Genomic DNA, 15,764 nt, shown 5'->3' with positions numbered 1-15,764 from the left:
ATGGTGGGACTCCATCCGGAGAATATGTCCCACCAATGATGCACAGTGAGATCCCTAATATCTCGCATCACTTGCACTAACTCTGCTCCCTCATGTCTAATTTTTAACATCATTCCTCTAATCAAATTTACAAAGAAAAAACTATACTCATGACTATCTATATGATCCCCCCTCAATCTGCCCTCTCTGGAATCTTTCCACCTAGTGATATCCTGCCAACTCCCCTGCGTTATCCATCGTTGGCCATTAAAATATTGGAAAGTGACATTCCATGTGATGGACCATGACAGCGTAAAATTATCATACGTCCATGGGATGGAGAAGTACAGTCGTTTGCCAGACATCATCCATGTCCCCTGTCCAGTCACATTCATACATCTGCCATGGATGCCGGGGAGCCATCGCCTTTGAGACAGAGCTGGTTGTTCACACAGCAGCAGCGTAGTCGTGTTCAACTCAGGAGGATTCGATTGATCATAGATGTGCGCACAGAGGCAGACTATTACCCACCACCACCAATTCATGGTGTCCTAGAAGCATATAATAAGAAAATTATTATGGCGTATTACAAAGAAATAGGAGAGTCATTATTCTCGCCGCTTCAGCTTGGCTGCATCTAAACATATGGGTGCAGTAGCATTTGCCAAAAGCACCCAGTAGGTAGCCCCAGGTCCCTTACTAACAATCTCTCCAGGTCTGTTTGGCTGATCGGGGTATACCACCCATACCTTCTGTCCAGAGGTGAGAGTGGTATCTGTAGATCCAAACTCTCCTCTCCTCCTGACAGTAGATGGAGGTGGACCTGGTGCTTCCTGAATATCGGGTACACTGATACGCTCGCAAATGAGTTGCGCTATTCGTCGTCCTGTTAGCAGAGATGCATCTTGAGTGCTGACATTATGGAGGAGCACCTTTACTTCTCCTTGGTAGTCGGCGTCCACCACCCCTCCTAAAACCTGCAAGCCTTTTAAGGCTAGGCTGGATCGAGGTGTGATGCGCCCATAGGTTCCATGGGGAACGGTGACCCCAATCCCCAAGGGTACTAGTACCTGCCCTCCGGCTGGTACCACCACATCCTTAGGGGTTATGAGGTCAGCCCCAGCACTATCGGGCGTCGCTCGGAGGGGTGGCTGGCCATAAGGTTGGAGTTTCCAGACCTTTAGGTACTCCACTGGTGCTGGCGCTGGCAAACTTATCATTCGTTGCAATGGTGTTTGGCCAGCGCATAGTGGACGGCTATTTAGTTCAAATTCCGCCTGATCTAGAACTTTACCCCACCCCTTCAGGGTATGGGTGGGGGTCAACTGTTTAAGCTTTTGCTTTAGTAACCCATTTAGCCGTTCTACCAACCCAGAAGCCTGTGGGTGGTGAGGAATATGATATATCCACTGGATATTCCATTCATTTGCCCAATCTTTTACCTCTCCCCCTGCAAAATGACTCCCATTGTCACTCTGTACCTGAAGGGGCGCTCCATACCTCCGTATTAACATCTCCAACCCCTTTATGGTGTTCTGCTGGTTCGCTCGTGCGCAGGGGTAAGTCAAAAGATACCCTGAAAAGGTGTCTACCATGGTTAATGCATACTGCCAACGTCCACATTTGGGTAAGGGTCCTATATAATCAATCTGCCATATTTGCCCAGGACCACTTCCCCGATGTAATTTTCCCATGGGTGTCTTAGACAGAGGCATCTGTCTCACCTGGGAGCACACTTGACAATTAGCAACCACTGTGGCAGCGGCACTCACTGAACATGGAATGCCTCTCTTGATGGCCCATTCTTTGGTGGCTTTGGCCCCCAGATGCCCTGCCTTGACATGCGCCCAGCGTGCTAATACCAATAACTCTTCGTCTTCGTCTTCTGGAGTAGCTGTCCGTACTCTTGCTAACCGATCAGCAGCCTGATTGTACAGGGCAACAGGTGTCCCTGTTGTATGTCCATCTACATGTCCAATGTGCATTTGTACTTTTGAGAGCATTTGATCCAGTTTTATCCAGAGGTCCTGCCCCCACAATGGTCGGTTGTGGATGCAAAAGCCATCCTGTTTCCACTTTGGAAACCATACAGTCAGCCCTTTAAACACAGCCCAAGAATCAGTATAGATATATACAACATCCCCTCCTTGCTCAATTGCATGTTCCATGACCATTAATACAGCCATTAACTCAGCATATTGGCTGGACTTCCCTTTTCCTCCTCTGGTCAGAGTAATTTGTTTTCGAGGATTTAAAGCGGCGGCACGCCAGACTCGCTCATTTCCCTGGTAACGGGCGGAGCCATCGGTGAACCAGACTTCGTCATGAGTAACCTGCTCATACGGGGGAGCTTCCTGTGCTGGGGGATCTTTAAGTTCTAAGCTAGGAATTTCTTGGATTTCTTCCCCTGTAGGAGTCACAGCCAACACTTGCTCCTGCAGTGCGCTCACCCCATGAGAACCAGGTCTAGCTCTTTCTGCAATATACCACTTCCACTTTATAAGGGAAGATTGTTGAGCTCTCCCTACCCTGGGACTGGTAGAATCATCATTCACCCAAGCCATGATAGGAATGGCTGGTCGTAATACAACAGGGTCGGATCCAGTTAGCCTAGCAGTTTCAACCAAGGCCCAATAGCATGCTAAAAGCTGCTTTTCAAAAGGGGTGTACTGAACCGTGGGCAATTTACGAGACCAAAATCCTAGGGGGACGCGCTTCCCCTGCAGGCTTTTCTGCCACAAGCTCCAGACTGCAACTTCCTTATTTGCAGAGACTTGTAACTCAAATGGTTGCCCTTTAAGGTAAGGACCTAAAGGCATAGCAGCTGCCACGGCCGCTTTGGCATCAGACAGAGCTTTCTCCTGCAGCTCCCCCCATTCAAACTGAGCCTTCTTTCGTGTCACGTTATACACGGGTCTTAGTATCTGGGCTAGATGTGGTATATGCTGTCTCCAGTACCCCATCAGTCCTACCAGCCGCTGGGCTTCGGTTTTGGACGTAGGAGCCTGGAGGGTAGCGATTACATTCAGAACTTTTTCAGGGATATGCCTCACTGGTCCAGCCCACACCACCCCTAGGAATTGTACCTGCTGAGCAGGGCCCTGAATTTTCTTGGGGTTGATCTCCCACCCTCGGGACCGCATATGGTCAATCACTGTTATTAACCCTTGCTGCACATCTTCTTCCGTGGGTCCCGAGATAAAGACATCATCAATGTAGTGGGCTAAAAACAGGGCTAGGCTCAGTGTAATCTGCTGCAGGTCCCTAGCCACTAGCCCATGACATAAGGTGGGACTATGCAGATACCCTTGCGGTAAGACTTGGAAAGTATACTGTCTTCCCTCCCATGTAAAAGCAAACTGATCTTGCGATTCTGCATCAATTGGGATAGAGAAGAAGGCATTTGCTAAGTCAATTACCGCATGCCACACCCCGGCGTTCTTCTCAATATGTTCTAACAAAGTTACCATATCAGGTACAGCTACGGCCAGGGGCGGGGCATGTTTGTTCAGTTGACGATAATCTACCGTCATCCTCCATGTACCGTCAGGCTTTTTCACTGGCCACACGGGGGCGTTAAAGGGAGATGCAGCCGGCCTTAATATCCCCACCTCAAGGAGCCCTTGGATTGTACGAGATATTTCTTCATGGCCACCTGGAAGCCGATATTGTTTAACATTTACAGGCTTGGCAGGTGGTGGTATCTTGAGTGGGGTCCACTTGGCCCTACCTACTGTGATTGCTCTGACCCCAAAAACGTATCTTCCTAGCGGGGTATAAAACTCCCGACCTTGCAACAGGTCTATCCCAATGATGTACTCTGGTACATGGGATATGTAGACTCTTGCCCAAAAGGGGAGCGAATCCCCCAAAGCCACACGCAGTCTTACTCGGGTGGTGAGTTCTTCCCCATCCCCATACGCGTTAATATATACAATCTCTCCCTTATGTTTTGCTGGATTACCATATATCAGAGTGACCTCAGCTCCAGTATCCATGAGAGCTAACACTCGCTGCACATTTGCTTTGGACCAATGAATGGTTAAGGGAATGTGTGGGCGCGGGTCCCCAGGGATAGCCGTCTTTATTGGCCTCACCGCTGGAGCCCTGCCACACCCCTATCCAGTAGGTTGGGGTATTTCCCACCTATGTTCTGACAAAGAGGGGTACAGTGACTCCGGGGGTGGGGCAGTCGGCGTAACCGTGCCCCTGACCCGGGGGCCAGTCCCCTCCTTTTTAATTTTCCCTGCACATTTTTGCTTCCACAAGTTGTACATTTCTGCAGTGGGAATGCCATCTATATCTTCCTTGCGAACCCCTGCTTCCAATAATTCCAAAAACATCTGCTTCCTCGTCACCTTAGGGGTGGAGGATGTTTTATCTGTCCTGGTGAAGGACTTCTTATCAGTCCCTGACTTTCCCTTCTCCTGTGCTATTCGGGCGCGGGGTTTAGCGACATTTTCTCTCTCTGCCTCCCCTAATTGTCCTATCAAGAGAGCAACTTCACCAACAGGTCTCCCTTGGGCGGGGCCCAGCAGCGCTAACAATGGGCCACGCATATGTGAAGGTGCGCCCTTTAACAGCCGCGCCCTCATGCCGGCAGTGAGACGCTGACTCTCTGGTCCCTGGAACCCTTGCTGATAGATCCCAGCCTGCAAAGCCATGCCACGCAGCTGTTCTATGGCTTCCTCAATGGTTTGCCAGGGGCCTGGCTGTTCTTCCCAATCCATTGGGGCGGGGTATCTGGCGTATACAGCCTCTACACACCACTGAAATAGGGAACCTGTTGCACCCAAATTAGGCATGCGCAAAAACTGATTAACCAATGTATCACGAGATAGGGTCCCCAATTTTACCAACTCCTCCCCCGTCAAGTAAAGACTGGTAGTTCCCTGGTCCCACAACCTAACCAGCCATTGGCTCAACCCCTCCCCGGGTTTTTGCCTGTTTGTCTTTGCCATTTCCGCCAACTCCTGCTGAGTGTAATCCCGTACTATCCGGGTGGCCTGGGCCGCTTGTGGGTTACCTGGCGGTCCCTTACTCTTGTTGGTCACTAGAGGACGTGCCTCAGCAACCCATTCCTCTTCATTCCCCTCATCTTCTCCCTCTGTCCATTCTGACTCCTCATCACTAGAATCCCAAATGTCCCCACTCCATGTCTTGGGGTCCCATTCCCGGGAAGCAATGAGGGCTCTAACCTTCCGAGGGTTAGGGATACACTTCTTTCTTACCCGCTTTGGGTGTTTCATTTTAGCGAAGCGAATAGCCATAGTGGCAGCCCGCTCCTTAGCCAGTTCTTCCCTCCCCCGAGCGCTTTCTAGCACCTCCTTAAGAATTGCCTGCTGGTCCTTTAAAGCAGCGATGTCCTCTAATTGCTGCTGTACCTTCCTCTGAGAGGCTTCTAATTGCTCCCAAACACTCCGGAGCGCAGTGAGTAGGACCCATCCAAGCCCCCCCACTGTCTTCTGCCCCGCACCTTTCTCTATCCCCATTAGCTGCAAACACTTAGACACAGCCATAGGGGTAGCACCTCCAAACCCAGCCATCTCAGCATCCCATGACACTGGTGGGGTCAACTGGTTCAAAATTTGAGCCACTGGTGCCCAAGCACTAGTGCTGGGCCAACCAGGGATATGGCTCTGGCCATCCTCCTGCCTAGGGCTTTTCTTCTTCCACCAGGGCATTGTCTCCAGATCCTGCTCACAGCGCCAAATGTTCTGCCAAGGGGCAGGGTTCTCTTTTTTTTGAATCTGGATCCAATAAAACACACAGATGGAAGAAGAACACAAAAAAAGTATGCTTTAATTTTCTAGATACAATCAGACAAACGTAGCGTACCTGACCAACGCCCAAACACAAATCTCCTCCTCTTCTGCCGCCCGGGGCTTCAAGAGAGCAGCGGGAGAGATCCCTCACACCAGAAACCCCACAGCACCCAAGACCTAGTCTGTGGCGAAGCCCCAATCTGTCCCCTCCATTCCCTTGCTTATATAGCTGACTTAAGTTTGATTGTTTTCACCTGGCCATCATGCACCATTCCCGAATGGTCAGGGAATCAGGCACCTGAGTGTGGCTTGGCCAAGGTCATTGGCAGCTGAAGGTGTTCTCGACTAATTGCATCCTCCTCACAAGCAACCTTACTTTGCTAATTAGAGGAGGAAAAGGGAATAGGACATGTAACCTGACTCCTCGTGATTACAAAGATCTTCCGCGAGTTTCCACTACACCATCCCGGGAGGGGGGTGCCATTGTGGCCGCCCCCCAGGCGCACACGCGCCGCACACCACCCTGCGCCAGGCACCACGCCCCCCCGGGCAGTGTGCCACACCCACGGGACACACGCCAGCCACACCCCCGCCTGTCCTCCGCCCCCGGTGCCGGAGCATGCGGCTCTGCCACTGCTCCCAGGTCCTGAATGGGAAACAACCCGGAAGATATTGTCACGAGGAGATACAGTGGCATGTCCTGGAGTTCTCCCCATATCCGAGCCGCGCCCCAAACTTAGCTTCTGTGTGGATGTTTCTTTAAGGAAAGAGAGCTTGGATGTTTGACCACAGATGTTGCTAATTAAGATCAAGCTCCCTATAAAAGGCAGGCATGCCTCGTCACGGACCCAGGGTGAGGGTGCCGTGAGTCTGTTTGTGTGTCCTTGCTACCCATTTAAGGGTCTCCTGGGAGCGGATTGGGGGAATGTTGATTTAGGTATGTATGCTTTGTTTTCTCCTATAAAAGTACCATTATATTCTTGTAAAGAAGCTGGTAAAATGCGGGCTAGACAATGCTACCATTCAGTGGATTTGTAACTGGCTGGCTGACCGAACCCAAAGGGTGCTCATCAATGGCTCCTCTTCATCCTGGAGAGAAGTGACTAGTGGGGTGCCACAGGGTTCTGTCTTGGGCCCAGTCTTATTCAACATCTTCATCAATGACTTGGATGATGGGCTTGAGGGCATCCTGATCATGTTTGCAGATGACACCAAATTGGGAGGGGTGGCTAATACCCCAGAGGACAGGATCACACTTCAAAATGACCTTAACAGATTAGAGAACTCGGCCAAAGCAAACAAGATGAATTTTAACAGGGAGAAATGTAAAGTACTACACTTGGGCAAAAAAAAAAATGAAAGGCACAAATACAGGATGGGTGACACCTGGCTTGAGAGCAGTACATGTGAAAAGGATCTAGGAGTTTTGGTAGACCATAAACTTGACATGAGTCAACAGTGTGATGCAGCAGCTAAAAAAGCCAATGCAATTCTGGGCTGCATCAAGAGGAGTATAGCATCTAGATCAAGGGAAGTAATAGTACCACTGTATTCCACTCTGGTCAGACCTCACCTGGAATACTGTGTCCAGTTCTGGGCACCCCAGTTCAAGAAGGATACTGACAAGCTGGAACGTGTGCAGAGGAGGGCAACCAAAATGGTCCAAGGCCTGGAAACGATGCCTTATGAGGAACGGCTTAGGGAGCTGGGTATGTTTAGCCTGGAGAAGAGAAGGTTAAGGGGTGATATGATAGCCATGTTCAAATATATCAAAGGATGTCATGTAGAGGAGGGTGAAAGGTTGTTTTCTGCTGCTCCAGAGAAGCGGACACGGGGCAATGGATTCAAACTACAAGAAAGAAGATTCCACCTAAACATTAGGAAGAACTTCCTGACAGTAAGAGCTGTTGGACAGTGGAATTTGCTGCCAAGGAGTGTGGTGGAGTCTCCTTCTTTGGAGGTCTTTAAGCGGAGGCTTGACGGCCATCTGTCAGGAATGCTTGAATGGTGTTTCCTGCTTAGCAGGGGGTTGGACTGGATGGCCCTTGGGGTCTCTTCCAACTCTAGGATTCTATGATTCCATGCTGCAATAAGATGACTCTGCACTGCAGCAAAAGAACGTTGTTAGAATCCTAGAACTGTAGCGCGGGAAGGGATCCCCAAAGGTCATCTAGCCCAACCCCTTGCAATGCAGGAATCGCGGGTAAAGGATCCCTGACAGGTGGCTGTGCAACCTCTGCTAAATTCTTCCTCCACCTCTAAAACTTGCACTAGTCCAGATACAGCTAATGTCACTTGTCGTATTTTTTGCTGCAAGGAAGTTTCCCCCATTCGTGCTACGTGCAAGCATTCAGTGCTCTGTGCGGCTTCGTAACCATAGCAACCTGTCCGAATCGGCAGGATTCAGTCCTCTGCTAGACTGGGGAGAGGTTCTTTTATTCAGCGAGTGACTTTGTGTTCCTTCTCGTCCTCTGCGCCCTTTTTTACGGCTTATGAAATGACAAAATGCAGGCCGATGTTTTCCGACAATAAAACCAGTTATAAGCTACACAAAACAACAGCAGGAGGGAAGGCCACGTAGAAAACAGAATAATCGCAGCAGCATAAAACCAGCTTTAATAGCAAGGGGAGAGAAGTTGGTGGAAGAAATTTTCAAAGGCAGCAGACAAATATGGCCGTTGTTAAGTCTGGGAGAATAAAAAGTCCTTATTGCAGAAAAAAAGGCACACGTGTCATGGCAATTGTAGTAATGCACAATTGGAAAGTGAAATACTGTCTCCAGTTATTACGGGTTGCAGCTTTGATTCCATCCTTAGCTCATTGTTTTGGCTCCTTACATCTCCCGTTGTTGTTGTTGTTGTTGTTTGTTTGTTGTTGTTTTGGCCTGTTCAACAATAAATAGCCTCTTGCTTTGGGCCGGCAAAGTAAGTAATTTTGCATTGTATGAAATAAGAAGCTGCATTGCAGAGGGTTGGACTAGATGACCCTTGGGGTACCTACAGTACCTATAATTCTTTGATACTAAGAACTTAAGAGCAACCATGGCTGTTAAAAGCTGAGCTGGCATGAAGATTTGTTGTTGTTCAGTCATTCAGTCGTGTCCGACTCTTCGTGACCCCATGGACCAGAGCACGCCAGGCACCCCTATCCTTCGCTGCCTCCCGCAGTTTGGCCAAACTCATGCTAGTAGCTTCGAGAACACTGTCCAACCATCTCATCCTCTGTCGTCCCCTTCTCCTTGTGCCCTCCATCTCTCCCAACATCAGGATCTTTTCCAGTGAGTCTTCTCTTATGAGGTGGCCAAAGTACTGGAGCCTCAGCTTCAGGATCTGTCCTTCTAGTGAGCACTCAGGGCTGATTTCCTTGAGAATGGATAGGTTTGATCTTCTTGCAGTCCATGGGACTCTCAAGAGTCTCCTCCAGCACCATAATTCAAAAGCATCAATTCTTCGGCGATCGGCTTTCTTTATGGTCCAGCTCTCACTTCCATACATCACTACTGGGAAAACCATAGCTTTAACTAGACGGACCTTTGTCGGCAAGGTGATGTCTCTGCTTTTTAAGATGCTGTCTAGGTTTGTCATCCTTCATAGATCACTGACTTATCGTGGCGAAGGGGCTTGAATAACTCAGGGAAGCTATGAGCTGTGCCATGCAGGGCCACCCAAGATGGACAGGTCATAGCGGAGAGTTTAGACTAAATGTGATCCACCTGGAGAAGGAACTGGCAAGCCACTCCAGTATCCCTGCCAAGAAAACTCCATGGACAGGCATGAAGATATATCTCTCTATATATGGATTTTCTATTGCCCTATATCAGCATAGATCTGATGAAGTGTGTTAATGAGACTTCAGTAAAGGAGAGTCATGTCTTGATAATTCTGTATATTGATTTGAAATACAGTGGTGAAAAACGTTTCCCATTTGGAAAAGGAGTTGCACTAAAATATTAGATTGCGGGTGGGGGTAAGGGCGATCAATAAAGCGCACTTGCAAATATGTCTCCTCAGGAGTAAGTTCCATTGAGATAAATCGGCTTACGTGCTGGTAGATGGATATAGGATTGCAGCTTTGGTGGGGTTTCAGTGTTATGTTTGAACAAATTCAAAATTTTGCTTGGCTTTTAAAAATTAGAATTCTTGCAGCTACTTGAAGCGTTTTCCTATGTTAGATTTCGGGGGGGGGGGAGAGGATTGAAAACTGTTAACGCACCAATTTTGCACTTCCTGAAGAGCTGTGCACACAATTATATTTGCTTCCTAGAAATAGGCATCTGGAAAAAGTTAATCATCAATTTGATTTAGATTTGACTCCTCTTTTTGACCTGTGTTCTATTCACCATGCAACCTGTTAATTTATGAAGCAATCAGGGCCGGATTTAGGTTTGATGAAGCCCTAAGCTACTGTCAGAAACCCCCCTCCCCACGACAGGTAGTATCCCGGGAGCGCTTGCAGTACAGGGAACCACCCCCTTTGTTCGCCAGTTTGTCATCCCCCTCCTCTGCAGGAAGCGACCATTCCTCCAGTGAGGAGGGGGAGTTAGAGGCAGGAAGTCGGCGCAGGGGCTGTGAAGAGATCGCAGAGCCTGAGCACCAAGGGGGAAGCGGGGAGCAGGGACAGTTTCCCGCGCCCCGAGTTCGCAGACAGGAAAGACGTGGAAGGGGGAGGCGGGGGTTCAGGATCCCGCGCCTCTTTTGCTGGACAAAGAACCGGAAGGGTTCATTCCCGGACTCTGCAGAGGGATGAGATGGACGTTCGTACTTTTGCTCCACTGTAAATACCTGCACAATAAAGAACTTAGTTTTTAGAAGTTCTGCGTTTGGCTGATTTCTCATGAGCAACCACTGAACACCCTTACAGCTACTGAAGGTGATGGGGCCCTTTATTTAGCAGGCGGGGCCCATTGCTTACATCATAGGAGCCTACACAACACAAAACACTGTTGCTGTATGTAGGTTTTATTTTATTTGTTTTTTATCTTATATTTTGGAAATGTACATCCAGTGGTGTTTTTTTCGTTTACATTTTTTGGGGGTCCCCAAGAGAGTGGGGCCCCAAGCGATAGCTTGTTTAGCTTATACGTAAACCCAGCACGTGAAACAATGCATTTCTAAAAGTAGAATATTTCTGGCAGAAAAAAATACGATGGGAAAGTCTTCCGCCCCACATCGCTGCCTAGTGGTAGATGTGTTGCCATGAATTCTCTAGGGATCTTATTATCTTGGTCTTCCCTTTCATAGCATCCATCTTCTTTATTTTCTTGCAGATAACAAGCTCTTGGAAAAATCCAACCTGGAAAACCTCACTGCAAAGCTGCAAGCTAAATCTCTGGATAACTTGCGTGGATTCCCTCCCAGGTATCAAAACCTCAGCTCTCCCTCTGTCTTTGTGTCAATATGTAGTTACAGGTAGGTAGCCGTGTTGGTCTGCCGTATGCTGAAACAAAATATTTTTTTTTTTAAAAAAAAATCCTTCCAGTAGCACCTGAGAGACCAACTAAGTTTGTTATTGATATGAGCTTTCGTGTGCATGCACACTTCTTCAGATACCGTTTTCCCCCTGTTTTTTCAGTAACTCCAGTTGAGAGTGGTACCATATTTTTCACTCCATAGGATGCACTTTTTTTTCTCCTAAAAAGTAAGTGGAAATGTCTGTGCGTCTTATGGAGCGAATGCATGGTCCCTGGAGCAGAATTGCCTAGGGGCCAAAAGCAGATTGTGCTCTTTTTTTTTTTTTTGCAAAGAGAGAAGGGGGTGTTGAAAGGAAGCCGCTGAACAGCTGTTCAGCAAGTGATCGGGAGAGAGATAAGGCTCCCTTTCCAGCCCCGCCCCCTCTCCATTGTTGAATGTAGAGGGAGGCTGTTTGTTTCCCCAGCAACATGTGACTGGCTGATTAGATTATCTGTCTGGAAACTGTAGAAATGGCTATAGGACTAGAAGCTGCAGAACTTTTCCTCTTTGCAAAAAAAGCTGCACCACTTTCAGCTGATCCTCAAAAAAGCAGGGCTTTCCCCTTTGCAAACAAAAGCTGCACCACTTTCAGCTGATCCTCAAAAAAACAGGGCTTTTCCCTTTGCAAAAAAGCCGCACCTCTTTCAGCTGATCCTCAAAAAAGCAGGGCTTTTCCCTTTGCAAAAAAGCTGCCCCACTTTCAGCTGATCCTCAAAAAAACAGGGCTTTCCCCCCTTTCCTCCTCTAAAAACTAGGTGCGTCTTATGTTCAGGTGCGTCTTATGGAGCGAAAAATACAGTGAATGGTTTGCTTTTCCTTGTGGAACTGTTGCCAAGCTGGGTGATTCCCAATAGAGTTGTCCAGTACAGAGAGTTCCTCCTTTATTAGCCTCTGTTTAGAGTACAGATGTTTGCAGATGTTTGAGCAGCTTCTTGGAGAAAGTGTGGCATTGTTTCCTTGCACATTCAGTCAGATAAGTGGATTGTAGAGGGCTCTTAATTCTAAGACCCTGTGATGTCTCTGAGAAAACCCTGGACCTCGGCAATGAGGAAACAACGCTGCCAAAACAGTCCTTACTAAACTGCAGCCATTATTTATTAAAGAATCATACACAGCGACGACATCCCTCCCGAGGAGGGAGGAAAACAACTAAATGAATGAATGGGAGGGGAACAGATTACAACTAAAATACCTGTATCCCAGCTAATAGGATTCAGGTGTACACAATGAGATTCCACACTTAAAGAAACATACATCACATCTCCTTCTTACACTGAAGTTAAGGAAAAGTCAAAATTACAATAATAAACACACATATTAAAACCAAGGTCATAACATATATCTTTGAGGCATATACACACACCTGCCATATGAGGTCACATGCCTGGGTTGCCTTACATACATCACAGACTTTTAGGTATAATGTCCAGGTTCTTGCATTTGGTCAGAAAGATGATGTCAGTATGTACCTGTGCAAGTTTCTTGGTGAGAATGATGGACTTCCATTTCACGCGGCTCAATGTGGTGCCTTCCATAGTTCCTGTTACAGGTAGGTAGCCGTGTTGGTCTGCCGTAGTCGAAACAAAATAAAAAATAAAAAAATTCCTTCCAGTAGCACCTTAGAGACCCAGGGGCGTAGCAAGGGGGGCGTAGGTGGGTGGGCTGCCCCATGTTCCATAATGGAGGGGTGACAAATGATCAAGGAACAATTACTGCCCTACTAGGGCGGTTCATAAAAAGCTTTTATTTTTTGAAAATGCCTGCTCCGAAGGTCTTATCTTACTATACCAGGGATTATATAGCTGTATATGAAATTTCATGCATATCGGTTAATATCTTGACCCTCCTCCACCAAAATAGCTGTTCACTTGGCTATTTTCCTATGTCGTGAAGGCTGAAATTCCAGTTCCGTGGAGCACTTACTGTTCCCAACCCTCGCCCTGTGGAAAGCCATCTAATTAGACTTTAATTTGATTTTGAGATGTTTTTAGGAGGTAATTTAATTATTGTTTGGTTTTATACCAATGTTATGTATCTGATGTTAGCCACCCTGAGTCCGACTTTGGCCGGGGAGGGCGGGATATAAATAAAAGTTTATTATTATTATTATTATTACTTGTTATTATTCCTTTGTAAGAAAATATGAAATAACGTAAAACCATTTTTGCGGGGGGGGGGATCAATGGGGGGGGGAGTGACAAGAAATTTTCTGCACCGGGTACCACCTGACCTTCTTACACCTCTGGGGGGGGGACAATTTTTTTTTGCCCCCGGGTACCAATTTACCTAGTTACGCCCCTGTAGAATCCTAGAATCCTACAATCCTAGAGTTGGAAGAGACCCCAAGGGCCATCCAGTCCAACCCGCTGCCAAGCAGGAAACACCATCAATGCATTCCTGACGGATGGCTGTCAAGCCTCCGCTTAAAGACCTCCAAAGAAGGAGACTCCACCACACTCCTTGGCAGCAAATTCCACTGTCCAACAGCTCTTACTGTCAGGAAGTTCTTCCTCATGTTTAGGTGGAATCTTCCTTCTTGTAGTTTGACTCCATTGCTCTGTGTCCGCTTCTCTGGAGCAGCAGAAAACAACCTTTCTCCCTCCTCTAGATGACATCCTTTTATATATTTGAACATGGCTATCATATCCCCCCTCAACCTTCTCTTCTCCAGGCTAAACATACCCAGCTCCCTAAGCCGTTCCTCATAAGGCATCGTTTCCAGGCCTTTGACCATTTTGGTTGCCCTCCTCTGGACACGTTCCAGCTTGTCAGTATCCTTCTTGAACTGGGGTGCCCAGAACTGGATACAGTATTCCAGGTGAGGTCTGACCAGAGCAGAATACAATGGTACTATTACTTCCCTTGATCTAGATGCTATACTCCTATTGATGCAGCCCAGAATTGCATTGGCCTTTTTAGCTGCTGCATCACACTGTTGACTCATGTCAAGTTTGTGGTCTACCAGGACTCCTGTAGGTCCTGTAGAGGCCAACTGAGTTTGTTATTGGTACACAAAAACTCATACCAATAACAAACTTAGTTGGTCTCTAAGGTGCTACTGTCAATATGTAGTTTAGCCACCGGGCAGTCCCGGCTTTGTGGGTAGGAGCCAGGAGTTTCCTGTTTCTGTTCTGCTCTTTTTTTGTTGATGCGAGAATTTCCTTTTTCTTGCTTCCTGTGTAAGCCTTCCAGACACCTGCGCTGGCTGATGGTTGGCCGGCTCACGGGCCTCTTCTCCTTCCCCCCTCATGATGACTGTGCAGGAATTTTACTTGGTTGTGGAAGTAAACACACAGGCAACCGCAAAGTAACTCAGAATAGCAGCGGCTGTGCCTTGGCACATTTACAATGGGAGCTTTTTCCCCATAAGCGCAGGTTTTGCAAGGCTAATTCAGCTCTGCCTCCCTCCTGGGCAGAAGTTAAATAAAGGGCACTCTTGGCTGAAACTGTGCTGAGTCAGGGACCTTGGCAGTACCAGGGTCGCCTTGGGAGGGTGTGCGTTCAAATTCTGCTGGCTGCAGATTTTGTTGTTGTTCAGTCGTTCAGTCGTGTCCGACTCTTCGTGACCCCATGGATCAGAGCACGCCAGGCACGCCTATCCTTCACTGCCTCTCGCAGTTTGGCCAAACTCATGTTAGTAGCTTCGAGAACACTGTCCAACCATCTCATCCTCTGTCGTCCCCTTCTCCTTGTGCCCTCCATCTTTCCCAACATCAGGGTCTTTTCCAGGGAGTCTTCTCTTCTCATGAAGTGGCCAAAGTACTGCAGCCTCAACTTCAGGATCTGCCCTTCCAGTGATCACTCAGGGCTGATTTCTTTAAGGACGGATAAGTTTGATCTTTTTGCAGTCCATGGGACTCTCAAGAGTCTCCTCCAGCACCATAATTCAAAAGCATCAATTCTTCGGCGATCAGCCTTCTTGATGGTCCAGCTCTCAATTTTGTACATCACTACTGGGAAAACCATAGCTTTAACTTAAGTTTGGTAATGAGTTGCAATTCAGCAACTTCTCTTTCCAGTCTATTTCTCAAATTCCTTTGTATTAAGACAGCTACTTTGAGATCTTTTATAGAATATACTGGGAGATTGAAGTGTTCTCCTACTGGTTTCTCTGTCTTGTGATTCCTGATATCAGATTTGTGTCCATTTATCCTTTGGCGTAGGGTTTGGCCTGTTTGTCCAATATAGAGAGCTGAAGGGCACTGTTGGCATTTGATGGCATACACAATGTTGGAAGATGAGCAATTAAATAGTCCTGAGATGGTATGTTTGATGTCTTATTGTGCTTTTAATATTTGGTTGGGAGCTGCCCAGAGTGGCTGGGGAACATAGTTGCCAACTTTTCCCTTTTCTTGCGAGGAATCATAGAATCCTAGAGTTGGAAGAGACCCCAAGGGCCATCCAGTCCAACCCCCTGCCAAGCAGGAAACACCATCAAAGCATTCCTGACAGATGGCTGTGAAGCCTCCGATTAAAGACCTCCAAAGAAGGAGACTCCACCACACTCCTTGGCAGCAAATTCCACTGTCCAACAGCTCTCACTGTCTCACTGAGGAATCCTATTTGGAAT

General features: G+C 47.7%; 1 protein-coding gene across 2 annotated transcripts in view; it reads left to right on the top strand.

The window, feature by feature from the left end:
* ATG16L2 (autophagy related 16 like 2) overlaps window positions 1-15,764 on the top strand; it is a 72,740-nt gene that overhangs the window by 14,048 nt on the left and 42,928 nt on the right. For both annotated transcript variants that reach the window (XM_033145922.1, XM_033145921.1), the window contains exon 2: window positions 11,011-11,101. In XM_033145922.1, the coding sequence (XP_033001813.1) occupies window positions 11,011-11,101 (91 nt within the window). The remainder of the gene's footprint in view (window positions 1-11,010; window positions 11,102-15,764) is intronic.

The sequence above is a fragment of the Lacerta agilis genome, chromosome 4 (assembly GCF_009819535.1).
Source record: "Lacerta agilis isolate rLacAgi1 chromosome 4, rLacAgi1.pri, whole genome shotgun sequence".
NCBI classification, from domain to species: domain Eukaryota; kingdom Metazoa; phylum Chordata; class Lepidosauria; order Squamata; family Lacertidae; genus Lacerta; species Lacerta agilis.
This window is presented reverse-complemented; position numbering and strand designations above follow the sequence as displayed.